This window comes from Chiloscyllium punctatum, chromosome 1 (genome assembly GCF_047496795.1).
Source record: "Chiloscyllium punctatum isolate Juve2018m chromosome 1, sChiPun1.3, whole genome shotgun sequence".
NCBI lineage: Eukaryota > Metazoa > Chordata > Chondrichthyes > Orectolobiformes > Hemiscylliidae > Chiloscyllium > Chiloscyllium punctatum.
In genome coordinates this window covers 4,253,333-4,272,590 of record NC_092739.1, presented here as the reverse complement: position 1 = coordinate 4,272,590, position 19,258 = coordinate 4,253,333, and the positions used below count along the sequence as shown (strand labels likewise).

Genomic DNA, 19,258 nt, shown 5'->3' with positions numbered 1-19,258 from the left:
GAGGCCCAGGACTTGCATGTCCTCGGCAGAGAGGGAGGGGGAGTTGAAATGTTGGGCAACAGGGCGGTGTGGTTGATTGGTTCGAGTGTCCCAGAGATGTTCCCTAAAGCGCACTGCTAGGAGGCATCCAGTCTCCCCAATGTAGAGGAGACCACATCGGGAGGTAACGGATACAATAAATGATATTGGTGGATGTGCAGGTAAAACTTTGGATGTGGAAGGTGAGGGAGGAGGTGTGGGTGCAGGTTTTACAGTTCTTGCGGTGGCAGGGGAGGGTGCCAGGACAGGAGGGTGGGTTGTTGGGGGGCGTGGACCTGACCAGGTAGTCACAGAGGGAACGGTCTTTGCGGAAGGCGGAAATGGGAGGAGAGGGAAATATATCTCTGGTGGTGGGGTCTGTTTGGAGGTGGCGGAAATGTCAGCGGATGATGTGGTTTGTGCGCACCACTTCGTGCTCCCGGGAGGAGGTTGAGCAATTCATCAACTTCACCAACACATTCCACTGACCTAAATTTACCTGGACCATCTCTGACACCTCCCTCCCCTTCCTGGACCTCTCCATCTCTATTAATGACGACTGACTTGACACTGACATTTTTTACAAACCCACCGACTCCCACAGCTACCTGGATTACACCTCTTCCCACCTTACCTCTTGCAAAAATGCCATCCCGTATTCCCAATTCATCCACCTCCGCCATATCTGCTCCCAGGAGGACCAGTTCCACCACAGAACACACCAGATGGCCTCCTTCTTTAGAGACCGCAATTTCCTTTCCCACATGGTCAAAGATGCCCTCCAACGCATCTCGTCCACATCCTGCACCTCCACCCTCAAACCCCACCCCTCCAATCGTAACTAGGACAAAACGCCCCTGGTGCTCACCTTCCACCCCACCAACCTTCACATAAACCACATCATGAGATGACATTTCTGCCACCTCCAAACGGACCCCATCACCAGGGATATATTTCCCTCCCCACCCCTTTCCACCTTCCGCAAAGACCGTTCCCTCCGTGACTACCTGGTCAGGTCCACGCCTCCCAACAACCCACCCTCCCATCCTGGCACCCTCCCCTGCCACCGCAGGAATTGCAAAACCTGCACTCACACCACCTCCCTCACCTCCATCCAAGGCCCTAAAGGAGCCTTCCACATCCATCAAAGTTTCACCTGCACATCCACCAATGTCATTTATTGTATCCGTTGCTCCCGATGCGGTCTCCTCTACATTGGGGAGACTGGACGCCTCCTAGCAGAGCACTTCAGGGAACATCTCCAGAACCAATCAACCACATTGCCCTGTGGCCCAACATTTCAACTCCCCCTTCCCACTCTGCCGAGGACATGCAGGTCGTAGGCCTCCTCCACCGCTGGTCCCTCACAACCCAATGCCTGGAGGAAGAACACCTCATCTTCCACCTTGGAACACTCCAACCCCAGGGCCTCAGTGTGGATTTCACCAGTTTCATCATTTCCCCTCTTTTTTCTTTCCCCCCTTCCCCTTCCTTATCTCAAATCCAACCTTCCAGCTCAGCCCTGTCCCCATGACCTGTCCTACCTGCCTATCTCTCTTCCCACCTATCCACTCTACCCTCCTCTCTGACCTATCACCTCCATCCCCACCCCCATTCACCTATTGTACTCTATGCTACTTTCTCCCCACCCCCCCCCCCCCCCTCTCATTTATCTCTCCACTCTGTGGGCACCCTGCCTCTATTCCTGATGAAGGGTGTTTATCCAAAACATTGATTTTCCTGCTCCATGGATTCTGCCTGACCTGCTGTGTTTTTCCAGCACCACTCTAATCTAGACTCTGGTTTCCAGCATCTGTAGTCCTTGTTTTTACCCTGTGGTTTCTAAAGCATCAAACTTGAGTTCTGCTCATGAGCCTACCAAGTGAATAACAACAGGCTTTACAGAGAATCACAACTGAGCTTAAACTTAAAAATCTCACAACACCAGGTTATAGTCCAACAGGTTTAATTGGAAGCACACTAGCTTTCGGAGCATCGCTCCTTCATCAGGTGGTAGTCGCTCCGAAAGCTAGTGCTTCCAATTAAACCTGTTGGACTATAACCTGGTGTTGTGTGATTTTTAACTTTGTCCACCCCAGTCCAACACCGGCATCTCCAAATCATGAGCTTAAACTTGTTCTTGTCCAAGGTGTGCATCTCCAGCAAAGACTGGCTCGCTTCCCAAAATCAGAACTGACACAGTGCCACCAAACTTGCTGAGATCAGCAAACTTGGTAGATTGGGAATTAAATCTGACACAGGTGTTTACTGGAGCTCAGAATTTTTAACTTTAGCATTCATTGGAAGCAAGAGTTGACTTCTTTTGGAAAAGACAACTTTTCTGTTGTAGGCTAAACAAAAATCAAATTCAATTTCATTTGATTAGTTTCCACACAAAAAGGAGATGCATCAGTATGACAAAATGTATTCAAGGAAGATGAGGTTCCTCACCTTAATGAAAAACTGAGAGCTAAAAAGAAATTGAATGTCAATTTAAATGATTTGTGAGATACCGTTTTACTGTTATGCCAATATTTTAACCCTCTTGCCTCATCCAAGGTCATATGTTCTAGCCTAATATTCACTATGGTTTGAATTGCAAATACTTTAACGGAACTGTGTACTTCATATAACCAAATTAAATCAAAAAACACTATACAAACTGCTTGGATTGGAACTATGAGCTACACCATCAAAGTTGCTTTCTTGTATGACTAATTTACTTCCCTGCCATTAATTTTGCACTTGAAGAAAGCACATGATGTTGTAATAACTTGAGAGCTGGTGCTGTAATCTATTTTATGATCTTTTTAAAAGGAAAAGGATTGACCTATTGATCTTTTACCATCAATCCAATGATTCATACTCACTGATCAATTTAATCACTCAATCTGAATCATTAGTGCTTTCTCACAAACCGATTCGATGCACACTGAGAGGCAATCAGTTTCAGCCAAGGCTTGGTTTGTTTATCTGGCCTTGATGGGCCAATCCCAATGAATGTTCAGTTGCCTTGGGCTTTTCTGGGCCATTGAGATCTGTTGAAAGAAGTGACACATTGCAGTTTTGCTTTAATTCAGGGCAAGCAAGCAAACTCTCTGCAGGCCCTAAACTTTCACTTCAGACCCTCCCATCACAGACTGACTGACTGACCGACTGGGGAATACTGTTTCCTCCCCTCCCACAGCCCTTGGCTGACTAGTTGAGTGATCTCTTGTCTCTGAAGCTCGAGCTCTGAGGACTGTGGGATTTTGTCCTCTACCTTGTTTACCACCTTTCTCCTGGGCGCTGCTGTCCCCTTGACCCATCCAATCCTGTGCCCCACCCCAAATCACTGTTCCTCTGATGACAGATTCCCTCTGTCCTGCAGTCAGTGCTCCTCTAGTCATACCCCTTCACTCTTCAGCTTGCTTTATTTCAATCACTGCTGCATTTTTTCCCATTCTATGTCTAGTTAATCATGTTTAATCTGCATCCCAAGTGGGCGGCACGGTGGCACAGTAGTTAGTACTGCTGCTTCACAGCGCCAGAGACCCAGATTCAATTCCTGCCTCAGGCAACTGTCTGTATGGAGTTTGCTCATTCTCCCTATGTCTGTGTGGGTTTCCTCTGGGTGCTCCAGTTTCCTCCCACAGTGCAAAAAACGTGCAGGTCAGGTGAATTGGCCATGTTAGGTGATGGGGTAAATATAAGGGAATAGGTATGGATGGGATGCTCTTCGGAGGGTCGGTTTGGACTTGTTGGGCCAAAGGGCCTGTTTCTGCACTGTAAGTAATCTAATCTAATCTTCAATGAGCTCATGGTGTATAATACATTTCAGATTGCTATATGACCACCCACGTGCAGAGTGGGAAACGTTGCTGTTATAAAGAAAATCTTCATAGAATTCATTAACAAGAATTTAGCTCTGGCCTTTGATAGAATTATCTCACTTGGATAAATTCAGTAACCTGTATCCTTCAACTGGTGACTCCACCACAAGATGGGAATCTTAACATTAAGAGTATGAATAACATATTCAAATTCCATACTACTAATGACTCAGGCATCATAATTGAATAGGTTGTAACTAGTTTAAGGCAGAAGTCAAGACTATACTTTCAAAAAGAATGAAGAATTTCTCATTATTTATGATTTTGCCTTCATGGAAGATGGCCGCTTTTCATGAAATGTGTTAATGTGCTGATGTCCCAAACCCTTTAGTAGTTAGCAAACCCTGATTTATGTATAATCTTTTGAGTTATATTGCCTTGTCAGATCTCTTTAATAAGAGACAGTCTAACAAGGCCCCTTGATTTTTAATGGTATTACCATCATCTCCCACAATCAACATTCTGGGGGTTACCATTGACCAGAAATTCAACTGGACTCACCATGTAAACACAGTAGCTACAAGAGCAGGTCACAGGCTCAAAATACTGTGGTGAATAACTCTCCTCCAGACTCCCCAAAGCCTGCCCATCATCTACAAGGCACAAGTCAGGAGTGTGATGGAATATTCCCCATTTGCCTGGATGGGTGCAGTTTAAACGACACTCAAGAAACTTGATACCATCCAGGACAAAGCAGCCCACTTGACTGGTACCAATTCAGAAGCATCCACTCCCTCCACCTCCGACGCGCAGTAGCAGCAGTGTGTACTATCTACAAGATACAGGGCAAAAATTCACCAAAGATTCCTACAGAATACACTTCCAAACCCAGGACCACTTCCATCTAGAAAGACAAGGGCAGCAGATAAATGGGAATACACCCACCTGCAAGTTCCCTCCGAGCCATTCATCATTCTGACTTGGAAATATATTGCCGTTCCTACGTTGTTGCTGGGTCAAAATCCTGGAATTCGCTTCCTAAGGGCATTGTGGGTCTACCTATAGCACATGGATTGCAGCGGTTCAAGAAGGCAGCTCACCCCCACCTTCTCAAGGGCAACCAGAGATGGGTAATAAAGTGCTGGCCCAAAGAAAATGAGTCTTCTTGTTGAATGGGTTGTACTTGAGGAGTTGGTGAACTGTTAGTTAGTAACTGTTAGTTATTACATAGTTATCATGTAATACAGAATAATCTCCAGAGCTGCAGTGGCAGTTCATGGAGGCCAGACATTTTGCCTTGTCCCATGTTTGTGGGGTAACTCTGTCTGTCTCTCTCTCTCACATATTTAATAGATTCATTGCTGGTATAACATTCTGAAGCAAAGGTACATATCACTATTTAAAATTTTTGTTGCAGGTTCTCCAAGCACAATTGGATGCACTACTGCAAGGTCAAGAGAGCATTAGAAGCAGCTGCAACTTCACAGAACAAGCTCTAAACCATGGGACCGAAACGGAAGTGCTTTTAGTGAAGAAGCAAATGGGTGATAGGTTGAACGAATTAGCTGTTCAAGAGTTTCCTTTACAGCCCCAAGAAAATGATCAGCTGGAGTTTGTGGTGGAAACTGAAGGACTGAAGAAATCCATTCATAATTTAGGTACCATAATCACCACAAATGCCGTGGCCTATGAGACTGTTGCGACGGGTGAGGGATTGAGACAATGTGTGATTGGCCATCCCACATCTGTTACTATAACAACAAAGGATAAAGATGGAGAACTTGTGAAAACTGGAAATGCGTGTCTAAGTGCTGAAATTGCATCTCCTGATGGTAGTGTGGTTGATGGGGAAATACTTGACAATAAAAATGGCACCTATGACTTCCTTTATACCATTCAGAAAGAGCAAAAGGAGGGTGACTTTACACTTACCCTCCGACTATATGATCAGCATATTAAAGGAAGTCCATTTAAATTGAGGGTTGTCAAACCCACTGATCTGTCTCCAACATCTGATGGAGTCAAACGTCGTGTGAAGTCACCTGGTAGTGGACATGTAAAACAAAAGGCTGTGAAACGGCCAGCCAGCATGTATAGCACTGGAAAAAGAAAAGAGAATCCAATTGAAGATGACTTGATCTTTAGAGTTGGTATGTAGATTTCTTTTTATACTTAATTTATTTTCTATCCAGTCAGGTGATATGCTGAACATGTCACCCTGAGGTGTGACAGATGCAGGCCTCATCTGCCTGAAACCAGTGATCTGCAGAAACAGGTGACCTGATTTAGTTTGTTGTCTGGGATGTAAGGAATGATGATCAAACTTCCTAAAGGTGATTCTTAGCTGCACAGAATTTAACAAATTTTGAAAACCTTTTGATTCTGCAAACCAAGAACCCCTAGTAGCGCATGCATGATTCTGAGTCTGTTCCATTGATTTAATAATTTTATTTCAGGTATCTATGGTAGATGTTAAAATTTAGTTTGCATTTCTGAGGTGTTTTATTTTACTGGCTGTCCTACTCCTCTATCAGAAGAGATAAGCTACAAACCAATATAATATTGGAATTGGTCTTCCCAATTTTGAATCCAAAATGTCTACGCAGCGTCATCCAATTCCTCTCTCAACTCCCTCCCATTTCTACAAAATCATCTAATACAACGTAGCCTTATCCAAACATTTAACCTTTTAATCTATTTCCTTCCTATTGTTCCTACTACAACCTACTCCGACCATCCTCACACACATTGACAGTGGGTCCTTCAACTGAGTTGGTTCTATTTTCTGAAATTCAAAATGTCCACCTTTTCATTCCTCTCAATTAAACCAACCTTTTTTGAAGCTGTAGATCACCCTTCCCAACCCCTCTTTCCTTTTTGTCTGCGTGACGGCTTTCCTTGTTACAACCCACTTGGGTAAATGAGCTGATTCTCTAGCCCCATTACCCCTGAAGTCACCATGAAAGTTGATGATTTAACTAAATTAAATCACAACACCAGGTTATAATCCAACAGATTTAATAGGAAGCACACTAGCTTTCGGAGCACCGCTCCTTCATCAGGTGATTGTCCTGCGATATTAAATGGACAATCACCTTTGTACGCCCGAGTCCAACACCGGCATCTCCAAATCATGATTTAACTAAAAGCATTCACAGTCTCCAGTGTATTTGTCTGATTGAATCAGGCTAATAGTAAACACTGACCAGGTTCCATACTTAACAGAAACTCCTTTTTATTACAAATAAATAAGTTCTAGCCACAGGCAGAAAAAAACTATGAATTATCAATACACTACTCCACCAGATGAAACTGTAAACACACACACCCAATATTTGGGTAGAGGATTCAGAAACACTGGGAAAACACAGTGCACCAGTCCATAGGATTAATGAGATGTTCTGTTTGCTTCCCAAGACTTCCTTTTCTCTGATCTCTTTCTCCAGATTCTTTTCACAGAAAGCACAGGGCGATTGGAACACTCTGATAAAATCTTAGTTACTGGATAAATGTAACAGCTTACAACAACTGGTGAGAGACAACAATTGGCTTTCTTTAGGCACTTTTATTGCAGACGGATACAGACACAGAAGCTGCTCCTTCAGCAGTTTAGAAGCTTTTATCCTTTATCATAAACACTTCAGCTGTTCACACATAGGGAGCTGTCGTCAAGCTGATGACTTCTGACCTTGACAACTGGTCACAGTTGCACCAACCGATTAGCAACCTGTTGCTGCAAAATTTCACTCTGCACACACCCATCCCCCATGTGTGCCTTATCTCTCTTTTGCTCTCCCACCAACAATTTATTCATCCTTGGCTTTAGATCGCAAACAAAATGAAGAAAATTAAAATGATGCTGTTCTTACATGGTGTGCCTATATGAAATCTCTCGGGATGTTATTTATGGTAAAGATACCACTTGAGTGTTGAGTGACAGTAACCAGGGTAAGAAAATTAATTTAATTAGCAACTGAAAAATGCAGTCTGAACCATGCTTGCAAAATTAACAAAAAACAGAGCACCTCCGAAAATGAACATTAGCCAAATAGTGAAACAAAGATTCTGAGATGACTTGCATAGAAACATTGAAAATAGGAGTTAGCCATTTGGTGTTTGAACCTGTTCCACCATTCCATATGATCTCAGCTGATCAACCAACACTGTAGCCTGTTCACACTTTCCATCCATGCCCTTAGACACCCTTACAGTAAAAGGGTCAGAGTGACATGGGCTATGGTGAAACATGTGGCAGAATCACAAGAAGTCTGGTAAGGCTCATCTTGATATCAAGACCTTCTCACTCCATCTTTTATGCTTTTCCCAGGGGTGTAGAGATCTTCCAATTTACGAGGATTAATGCTTGTTAAATGCCTTGTTAAAACTGCAGATTGCCTAATTAATATTCAGCCTGCCTTCTTGCCAAACTCTCAAGACTGGGGTCTGCATGCTCTGGGCAAGGGCACAGAATAATTGTGAAGGGGAAGAAGCAGGATTTGCAAGGTGGAGTGATTTTTTAAAAAAAAAGATGAGAAACTTGGAGATGTGAGGGAAATTAGAGGGTTGTGGGAATCCGGAACTCCATGCCTGTAAGGATGGTACAGGCAGAAATCCTCAGAACATTTAAGGAGTACTTAAATGTAAGAAGTACTTAAATATACATTTGGAATGCCAAGGCATGCAAGACTATGGGCCAAGTGCTGAAAAATGGGTTTAGAATAGTTAGATGGTAGTTTTTGACTGGCACACACTCAATTGGCCAAAGTGTCCTTTTCTGTCCTGTAGATCTCTGACTCTCAAACACATGAAAGTTAAGAACGTTTAGACAAAAACGGAGTGTGAGATACAGACCTTTTTCACCATGCCATAAAAGTACCACCAGTACGTTTTCTTCTTTCTCTCCTTCCCTCCCAGAATGTGCAAATGCACTCCCTGGTTCCACAGCTGTGGTGGAGGGAGACTGCTTGGTGGTGGAGTCTATTCACCCTGGTGGTTTGATGGGGTGACCCCATACCAAAGAATCTTGTTGCCAGAGGGAGGATTGACCCGCTTCGGATTGAACTTCCAGGGGTTGGAGGGGAGCTCAGGCAGGGTGGAGGTGGAGGACCTGGCCATGTCTGCAGTGCCAAGGCCTTATGTGTGGTTCCATATCTGACTGGATGCCTCCTGGCACCAGCTCATCTCCATGCGAGGAGGGGGGCACTGAACTGGGTCAGGGGTCAGGGTTCCTCATTACCTCCCAATCCCCCCAATTGTCATTCCTTCGTAGGACCATTGGTAGGATGATGGAATACAGGTGTGAGCATCTTTCTAGCAGACTTTGTATGCTGGGCCTTGTTCTCCATGGCATCCACCAACCTGTCCACGAAGATAGTTGGTATAATTGTACAAATCTTCACAGCTGCAGGTTCTGTGCCATTTTGTCCTCCCTGTGCATTTGGATGAAGTCCCTGAATAGCATAACCTCAGGATCATCTCCTGCTTGGGGTTAAGCAGATCCTCCGAGTGCCATTGACCATCTTCGTCAGTCAGCCAAGGAGCTGTTACTGTGAGGTGCTCACCAGATTACATGCCTCTCTCTCTGTCTGTCTGCCTCTGCCCCTCTCTCTGTGTCTGTCTGTCTGTCTGTCTGTCTCCCTCTCCTGATTCCACGGAGGTGTCAGGATCTGGGCTGGTAGGGGCTGCAGGGGGGTAACATGTTCATGCTTGGTCTGAGAACTCAGTTCTGTCAACCTCTGCAGAGAGGTCAAGGACAGGCTAGTGGAAGCTGCAAAGACTTGAGAAGTCATCAAGGCTGGTGTTAGAAGTAGTGTGCAATGATGGGGTGTAACAACGAGGTTAATGTGACCATTACAGTGGAATACAAAGTGATACTTACTCATTTGGGGGGTGCGGAGGAGTGGGGGGGGGGGGGAGGTGGCGGGAGATGGTGGTGGTTGTGGATGTCTCTACATTCCTGCAGGAATCTTTTTCTCCTTTTTGAGGGCTAGAATTCTGACCTCCTACAGGTGAGGACATTGATGCCTGGCACTCCTCTACCCATACTGGCGCCCTCTTTCTGCCCTGGTATGGTGTACTTTCTCCTCTAATGAGCAGAAATGGCCAATGATGAGTTGATAGTGGCTGGCAGGACAGTTGGCACTGGTGCACGTACGAGAAGGGTGGTGAGGTGGGTGTGCTGAAGGACTGAGGAAGCAGCTCTGACAATACGCAGGATTAGTGGTGTGGAAGATTGTGGGGGATGGGGAGAGTGAGTGTGTGAAGGTGTTGTATGCAATAGTGAGAGTGGCAGATGGGTAGCAAAGATGGAGTGTGCGAATGTTAGCTGAGAGAAGAGTGTGGCATTTACCCAGGCAGAGTGGAAATGATCACTTGCCTTTTTTCTGCACTGCTGGTCACTCCTCCACATGGTACTGTCCTGGATGGCGACCTTAGACCAGGCTGCCAGGATGTGGTAGTCTCCTCTGCCAGTCTTCTGGGTGAAAGTCTCCTTTGCACCACCCCATCCACCAGGACCTACAGGTTTCTGTCAAAGGATCACTATGCCGTATTTCCTTTCTCATGTTCAGACTCTGTCTTTATCAGCTGGGCAGCTTCAGAACACTCATGCCCATCTGGGTGCAAAAACAGATAGCGTTGATGCAAGCAATTCCAGTGTTTTGGCAGTCATGAGCTGAGTGATGAGTTATTCCTGAAACTGTGCATGGGAATGGAATTGGATATAAGAGTGCTGAGGGACAAGCTAGGTGATTAGTTCAGTAGGATATGACAGGAAAACTCACTCAGCCTGTGGCAGTAAACCCTCCAAAACACTTGACACAATTCTGGCAAAAATAAATATAAAGTTCAGCAGTATATTGTTTGATACTATTAGTTTACACAAATCTATCAATTTCTGCCTTCAGCTTGCTCAATGATTGAGCTTCCAAAACCCTCTGGGATGGAAAATTCCAAAGTGTTAGGACCCTCCTGAGTGAAGAGATTCCTCCTAATCTCAGTTTTAAAAAAATGATTTGCTTTACTCTGAGGTTATGTCCCCTAATTTTGGACTCCCCATCGGGGGAAACATCTCCGTTTCATCTATTTCCACCTTGACGCACCCTATAAAAGCTTTCAGTGAAATCACCTCATTTTTCAGAACTCGAGAGAATATAGACCCATTGTCTCCAATTATTCTTCCAAAGACAAACCAAGGGTTCATTGGGTGACCTTCTCCTGCACTGCCTTTATGGCAAGTATATTCCTCCTTGGATTAGGGGACCAAAACTGCACCTGATACACTACCTGAGATCTCACCAAAGTTCTATACAATTGAAGTGCAGCATCTTTACTCCTGTACTGAAACCTCCTTGCAGAGTTTCAGTTGGGAATCAGCAATGATCTCTGCTAAGAAATACATCTTTCTTCTTACAGGTGACTGTTGTTTCCACCAACAGTGAAGGTACAGATTTGAGTCTTTTGGCAGAGGGAGTTTAAAGCTTACAAGGGCAGGAAATGTGCATGTAGGGTGATTTGATAGGATGTGAAATTTTAATTTCTCGAGTGGTGGTTGAGATACAGAGATCAAGTCAGCAGTGGGTTTGTGGTTTGCTGAACGTTAAACTGGCAGATTTATACAATTATACATCAAACTTACCTTCAAGGAATCACTGGTATACAAGAACCTGATTTAACTATATAAAGGTGATTTACATCTATCATGTCATGCTCATTTGTCTTGCACATCTACTCTGGCTTGTTTACAATCATTCTATGACACTCTTCACCCAACTATGACTATGGTGACCCCTTTTCTAGAAAACTTGCAGTTATTAGTATTCGACAAAGAATGAATGCAGAAACACAACAATTTTGTTTTACAATAAATGGACTATCCTTAACTCCCCTGTAACCTTCGAAGAATGCTAGTACTTTTAGCTGCCTGTTATTTGTTGAGACAAACTTAATCAATGATACACACATGAATTAAATTGAAACCCATGAAATGTGAAATATTTACAAGTGAAAGTTAATTTGGAAATGCATCAGTGCCATCTTTGTGTTCTGAGAGGTTAAGCAGGCGTGTTAAGGCTCTGCATCCACAGCCACCCTCTTTGACTAAGAGAGTCTTTGTTAGATCACCTACAGATGCAACATTGTTAATTAATGGTAAGTTTCATCAATGTAAAGCATCCCAGGCACTAATTGCAATCTTGTAGTATTTATGCTGCCAACACTTAGCATTGTAATTATAATCATGTGAGAAGAGGCAAAAAGAATTTGTTAATGCAAGCATTGCTGCATTCCATAAGAGAAAATGTGGATAGAAATTTCCACTGTACAGTCAGCAGTGGGATTTGCTTCAACGAGTTTTCCAAGCAGTGTACTGCTATCTCTGAGTCTAAGATATGATAGATGTAGAGTCACTAAGTGTTCTCTTGATTGATTTGTGTGGTTTTCTTCCATAAACATCTTGGTAGAAATTTTGCTTACTCCGGGTCTAGTATGAATTCAAGTAGTGCAACATTTATCTTTCCAAATAAAGACATGCACATTTAACTTGTTTTTGCAGGTACTAAGGGAAGAAATAAAGGGGAATTCACTAACTTGCAGGGAGTGGCAACATCCACCAGTGGAAAGATCATGATCGCAGACAGTAACAATCAATGTGTACAGGTGAAGATATATTGCAAACCTTTTCCATTCTTGTGTTGTGTGTCCTACTCCACTCTGTTGCATGGCCATTACTTAGTTATTTTAATATTTTCTCATGAATTGTTAAATGATTTCCATGGCATTCTCCTGTATGGCCCGTCGTAGGTGAATATTTTGTAGCTCTGTACATTCTTCTCTTTCACACCACCTTGAACTGCTGCAGTCCACTGGGTGTAGATACTTTACAGGGCTTTTAGGAAGCAAGTTCCAGGATTTGTTCTCTTGGCAATGAAGGACCAACCATATGGTTCCAGAGCAGTATATGCCTTAGTGGAAAACATGCAAGTAGCAGTGTATTCATGCATCTACTGCCCCTGTCCTTCTAGGTGACAAATGTTGCAGGTTTGGAAGTTGCTGGTGAAGGAGCCTTAATGAATTCCTACAGTGCTTCTTATATATGCCAGGCCATTTGCAGATTCCCCCACTTCATCAGCCATGCTGCACTGTGTAGGTGCGTTAGACTAGGTGAGGATGCCCTCAGGAAAAGCATAAAGTGGAATCAAAATGCTGAGTGATCAAGCTTTCCATATATTATTCTGTGTTATGACATTGTGTGATTTATGGAATTTGTTTTTGAGGGGTGCATTTTATTTTGGGATGCTGGGATTGATCAACTCAGAAGTAGAATGGAAAGCTGGAAAATGGTTAAGCAATGGGAAGTAGGGTTGATATTTTGGGGGAATTGGACTCCTGAACAGCCCAGTGTGGAAGGATCTTACAGGTACTTCATCTTCTGCATGAGGTGCTCATCGAAGGCCAGGTAATTTTTTAAAAAAGTGCCCTCAAGAAAGCAGTTTGCAAAGGATTTGGGAAAAGGTCCCTGTCAAGCCCCTCCAAACACTCATTCCATCACCACCCTAGAAAAACTGAAGGACACTGGGATTCTTAAATTGCCTCATTCTGTACTGAGTTATTCTATGATTCTATACCCGCAAATTCTGACACTAGGCTTTCTGCTGACATGTCTTCAAACTCCTCTGAACTCCTTGGCAAAGTCTAGCACCAATCCTGAATCCAATCGCTTGTCAAACCTCCTCCATCAACACTGAACAGAATAGTTTCACCTTGAAGTAGCAAAAGAAGCTCAAAAGCATCTCACCTAAAAGCGTGATTGTTGATATCTTTAAACAATCATGGTGAAGCAGGTTGGGGGAGGGGGACAGGGAGGTGCAGTGTGTTAGGGGCTGATCTTTGTATGCCTATGCAACTGGAAATGTTTGAAGTGGCACAAACACAATCTGTATGGTTCAACATGGCAGTCTGGGCATGAAATCGACATTGGACACTATTTGGCATCACATTCTATACCCACTGTGTTTCTGGTGCATGCATTGAACTCCTGTGCTAAAGTCCTTACAAGCATAGTGCAGTGTGTCAGAAATGGTCTGAGCAGTTTGGCTGCCATTTTGCAAGCTTGAGTATTGAATATTCCACGGTGTGATTTCCCCCCATTTTTGGAACCCTCTGACAGTATCAATTTATATCGGCGAATTAAGAGGGCTGTTCTGCAGTTAGGAAAAGCTAGTTGGACTAGTATTTAATCATCTGAATAGCTATTCAACTAAAATTACGTCACATACTTCCCCAGACTGCTCACATCCAGACCCTATTCTGACACTACCTGACACCCAATCCTCATTTTGCTTGAGACTTCCCCTCAGCTCCCCCTTCCACTGGGGACTCCTGCTGTCAGAGCCCACCCCCTATCCCACTCCAGACCAACCATTTCCCACCATCCTGACCTACGGTGAAGACTCCACTTAAACGGAGTGTTTACCACCTTGCATCCTGGCACTTCACTTACCTGACAACTTACTCTCCCGGTACCCTATTCTCACACATACCTTCCGTACTTGCCTTTCATTCAAGCTGTGACTCTTTATGATACTGGATTGTTCAAATCACAGAATGTGGCAACTGACTACTATGAAAAAGGGGTGCTCTATGCTACAAGAGACCTGTCTGAATGGAAGTACGACTATGCATTTATGAAATTAACCTTACTAGAGCCTACTGTCAGAGATACAGACGATGCTCTTTCGTTCAGCACAAATGCAGAAGCGGAATAGCAATCCGGCTGAGATTGCCATTCTTTGGGAAATTATAAATGCACCACTCCTTTGGGTTTTCCTTATCGAATGGTACAGACTATCATTGTGGGTGCTTCATGAGGTCCGACTGACTGACTGTGATCTGTGTTTCAAAGTATAACCAAATATAGATGTTTCTTTATTAGAAATTATAAAATATTTGATTCATCACTTCAACATTGTACAAGACTTACTAAACTTGTGTTCTAGATTTTCTCAAATGACGGACAATTTAAAAACCGGTTTGGTGTTCGTGGCCGATCTCCTGGGCAGCTGCAGCGTCCAACGGGAGTAGCTGTTCACCCAAGTGGGGACATTATCATCGCTGATTATGATAACAAGTGGGTGAGCATTTTTTCACCGGATGGGAAATTCAAGGTGAGCAGATATTCTTTTGTCATGAGTCAGTTAATTAATGCAGTTATGTACATGTTTGCATGTAAATATGGTCAAAATATTTGCCAAATATTTTTCTTTATTGTTCATTAATCTACTCTAAAGAAAATTTAATAAAACGTTCAATGAATCCATTAATCAAGACTGTGTACAGCTCTGACAGTGCTGCCTTGCAGCACCAGCCTCTGGTGACTGGATGGAGTTTGCACATTCTCCCCATGTCTGTGTGGGTTTCCTCCAGGTGCTCTGGGTTTCTCTCAGTCCAAGAATGCGCAGGTTAAGTGGATTCGCCATGGAAAATGCAGAGTTACAGGGATAGGGTGGAATGCTCAATTTCAAGAATTGCAGTTGAGTTTAGTTTGAGTTTTTTAATTGACTATGCTTTACTAGAATATCTTATTTGGTTCATTAGGGAGATTAGATTTAGTGAGATTAAAGTGCTTATCATTTGCTGCTCAGATGATGAGGGAAGCATGGGAAATATGCAGGATTATAGTATCTAATATACATGAGCAGGATTCTTGTAAAGTGAAAATACTATTTCAAATATTCTTTATTTTGGCTGCCTTCCAAAGTCAAAGGGAGAGCCAGTGGAAATGATTTTCTTTCAGTTTTCATTCCAATGTACAAGATATCTTCGATCACCTCTTCTGGTGATCCATGAGGCTGACAAAGCACTGACTTTGGTTTGTGTTTGCCTCTTTCATATTTCCTGGACCATGTCACAGCCTGAAGTCAGAAGCTGTATGCAGCTTGAGTGTGCTGCTTCTCATCAAGCATGGGAGATCAGGTAGCTGTCTCTCCTGCTCTCTCCCACTGGCCAATAGCAGTAGTAGGATTTGGGGGTTGATGACTGTTTGTTTTTTTTTTAGATTAGATTACTTATTGTGGAAACAGACCCTTCGGCCCAACAAATCCACACCGACCCGCCGAAGCGCAACCCACCCAGACCTATTCCCCTACATTTACCCCTTCACCTAACACTATGAGCAATTTAGCATGGCCAATTCATCTAACCTGCACATCTTTGGACTGTGGGAGGAAACTGGTGCACCCAGAGGAACCCACGCAGACACTGGGAGAATGTGCAAACTCCACACAGTCAGTCGCCTGAGGCGGGAATTGAACCTGGGTCTCTGGCGCTGGGAGGCAGTAGTGCTAACCACTGTGCCACCGTGTTGCCCACTTGGTTTGGTTTGGCTGCATCATGAATGCGTTATCCAGGAGCACCAAAAGCTGGTATGGAGTTTAATCTCTGTACTTCCGGCTCTGAGACAGGGATGCTATCTGTTGTGCTGCAAGATACCCCATTGTAATTTTTTAGTGCCCATTTTAAGGTGGTGACAAAACTTGGCCATTGATGTTTAATTATATTTCTCCCAATACCTCAGATATGAATTAAATATTTAACTTAATCTTTTGATTACCCTTGATTTTAGTTCAGATTTACTTGTCTTCAAAACCTTTACTTAGTTTTATGATCTTGAGCTGATTTTATCAAAGACTGCTTTCCTCAAAAGTTTTTAAATAAAGGTAAGTTACTTTAGGGTTAGCCATAGCTCTCCCCCAACAAGTCACTTTGGGGTTGAAGTCCCCATCCAGGAAACTGAACACAAATTGAGGCTCATATTCCATGTGGTACTGAGGAAATGCTGGAATAATCCAAGACTCATGTGCTCTTCCAGGAGGCTGTTTAAAGACTCAGTGGCCACATTTTGAACTTGTGCAGGAATATATCCTTAGTATCCTGGTCATTATCTTGTTATCTCTTAATATGATAAAAACATCTTTGTTTGGTGATTACTGCCTTGCTGTTTATAAAATCTTGTTATGCACAAACCGACTGCCTCATTGTCTCCAATGCAGTGGTCACTACTTGTCAGAAGTATTGAGTGTAAAATACAATGACTTGGATTTTTATCAAGATGAGATGAATAACATTAAAAATGCCAGGCAGATCCAGATTCCTGACCACATCCCTCAGCTTTCTGATTTTCAGGAGTGCCTTTTAAGGATGTGAGCTGGTTCAGGGTGCCCAGATCCAGTATTCCTGACCTGGCTGGCTGCATTGCAGAGGTGGGCCATGATCTGTTGCTCTGCAGTTTTTAATGAGTTGAACCAGCTTTTTGAAGAGTCATGGTTCAGTTCACCTCTGGGATCATGAACTGTATCTGCAAAAGAAAATCTTTGAAAGGTGAGCTCAAAAGGTGGCCCTAATGCCAGCAAGCAATAGCATAAGTGTTTGAGTGCTTTTAGTGTATAGTTATAGAGTCGGTCAATGAATCTATTAGTGATGTGTTTAAAATCTTAAGAAGAAAGACATTTATTCAGTGCGTTTTGCTTTTTATTAAAGGCAATAGAAGTGTCTATCATCCAGTGCCTTTAAATGCAAACACTTAACCATTAATCTTGTGTAAACAAACATTGTGCAAATGGCAGCAGAAAAGGAGAGCCATAGCTGTCCATTCAAAAATGTTTGTTTGTTTTTGGAGCTAATGAAGAGTAATGGATTTCTAGGCTTTCAGCCAAGAATATATAAATGGGGTGCTATATATGAGTCAGGGGAGAGCGCAGGGATGTGTTATTGACCGCTAAGGGATCTTGCAGCATTCATGAGGAGAGACATTTTTAAAATAGCCTGTCTCAACACAGAGCAGCCTTTGTGACTGTCTCTAACCTCTTATCCAAGTCAACTGACTCCACTGAACATTCACCAGCCCCCAACAAATGAAGATCTTCATGAGTTTTTTTTTTATCCTGAGATGGACACTTGAAGCCAGCACTTTTCCCAGCTTCCATTACCTATGTCGGTGATTTAAAAACCCAGACCTGCATAATTGCACATCTTTTTCCTTTTGGTGCTTCTGAGAATTTGTTTTTGTGCAGCAACTTGTTCAACTTGGAATGCGCAACCTGAAGGGTGGTGGTTGCAGATTTGTTAGTAACTTAGAAAGGAGAATTAATTAAATAGTTGCAAAAGAACCATGTGCATTGGAAAATGGAACTGATTGAACAGCTCTTTCAAATTGCCTTTCTGGTTCTAATCTTGATGCTAAGATTCTAACATGAACATAAAATATATGCCTTCCATAATATACATGTTTTGTTTAAAAAAGAAACCTTTTCCCCACATACTGTGTACATTTGGATGTTAAATCATCACTCTGTTAGCCATTTTCAAAGTAAAATTCAATTTTATCCATCTCCATCGAAAGCAATTTAAACCAACTATACTGGGATATCATGGCAGTGCACCATTTTGGAAATCCAATGCAGTAGAATCTGGTTCTTCCCTGAGATTCCTCCAGTTTTCTGTGTCACTTGAAAGTGACTTTGGAAGATGTCTGAAGATGGAGATCCTGTTCATCCATTTTGCTGAGGGAGAATTTGAGAATAAAAATATCAAATTGACTTCAAATGTTTGCATTCCATTCTCTCCTCACAGACCAAGCTAGGCTCTGGGAAGCTTTTGGGACCAAAGGGTGTTGCAGTGGATCGGAATGGTCATATAATTGTGGTGGACAACAAGGCTTGCTGCGTCTTCATTTTCCAGCCTAATGGGAAGCTGGTGACAAAATTTGGTAATCGAGGAAACAGTGACAAGCAGTTTGCAGGTACACTTGATGGTAATACTTGAACCCCCTTTCTTGCCTCTTCTGCACACATTTGCATGAAGACTCTGCATGGTCAAAACATGGTCAAAATTCATCGCATGCTTGTTCTTGTCCTCGGTAAGATGGTAACTGCATGAATCCTGCCAAATGTATTTCATCAGTTGTCATATGTGTAAGCTTAATAAATCGAAGAAAAGTTACATATCAATTAAGGCCTCCTGAAAATTATGTTCTGGAGAGCAAACTCGAAGGGGGAAAAACATTGCGCATTTAAAAATTATGCAGACTCCAGTTTAAGTAAAACCACTTTTTTTTTTGTCTCCATTCCTAAAAGAAACTTGACAATTGTTTCAGTATGGTATCTTTATACAAGCTTAAGACAGACCTCCTGAAATATTCTTAAATGTTTATTTACAGTCTTTACAAGTTGGTAAGACTACAGAGCTCTGCACCCTCTTCTTCTGTCAGAATACTACCACATGACTGCTGAGTTCCCAGTCAGATTGTAGGTTACCTGACAGGCTCATCTACACATTGATTAAACACCATCTCTACAACAATGAACAAATATCTGTTTGTAAACATACCCTCTTATGACATGACATTTGCCACATCAGTTGTTCAGGTGATCTGC

At 43.0% G+C, this 19,258-nt stretch overlaps 1 protein-coding gene across 8 annotated transcripts in view; it reads left to right on the top strand.

Annotated features, from left to right (window-relative positions):
* Positions 1-19,258, top strand: part of trim2a (tripartite motif containing 2a) — a 167,657-nt gene that overhangs the window by 140,231 nt on the left and 8,168 nt on the right. For 7 of the 8 annotated variants that reach the window (XM_072581596.1, XM_072582393.1, XM_072583962.1 and 4 more), the window contains exons 6-9: positions 5,248-5,980; positions 12,382-12,485; positions 14,825-14,992; positions 18,456-18,636. In XM_072581596.1, the coding sequence (XP_072437697.1) occupies positions 5,248-5,980; positions 12,382-12,485; positions 14,825-14,992; positions 18,456-18,636 (1,186 nt within the window). The remainder of the gene's footprint in view (positions 1-5,247; positions 5,981-12,381; positions 12,486-14,824; positions 14,993-18,455; positions 18,637-19,258) is intronic. The other variant, XM_072585569.1, reaches the window with a different exon arrangement.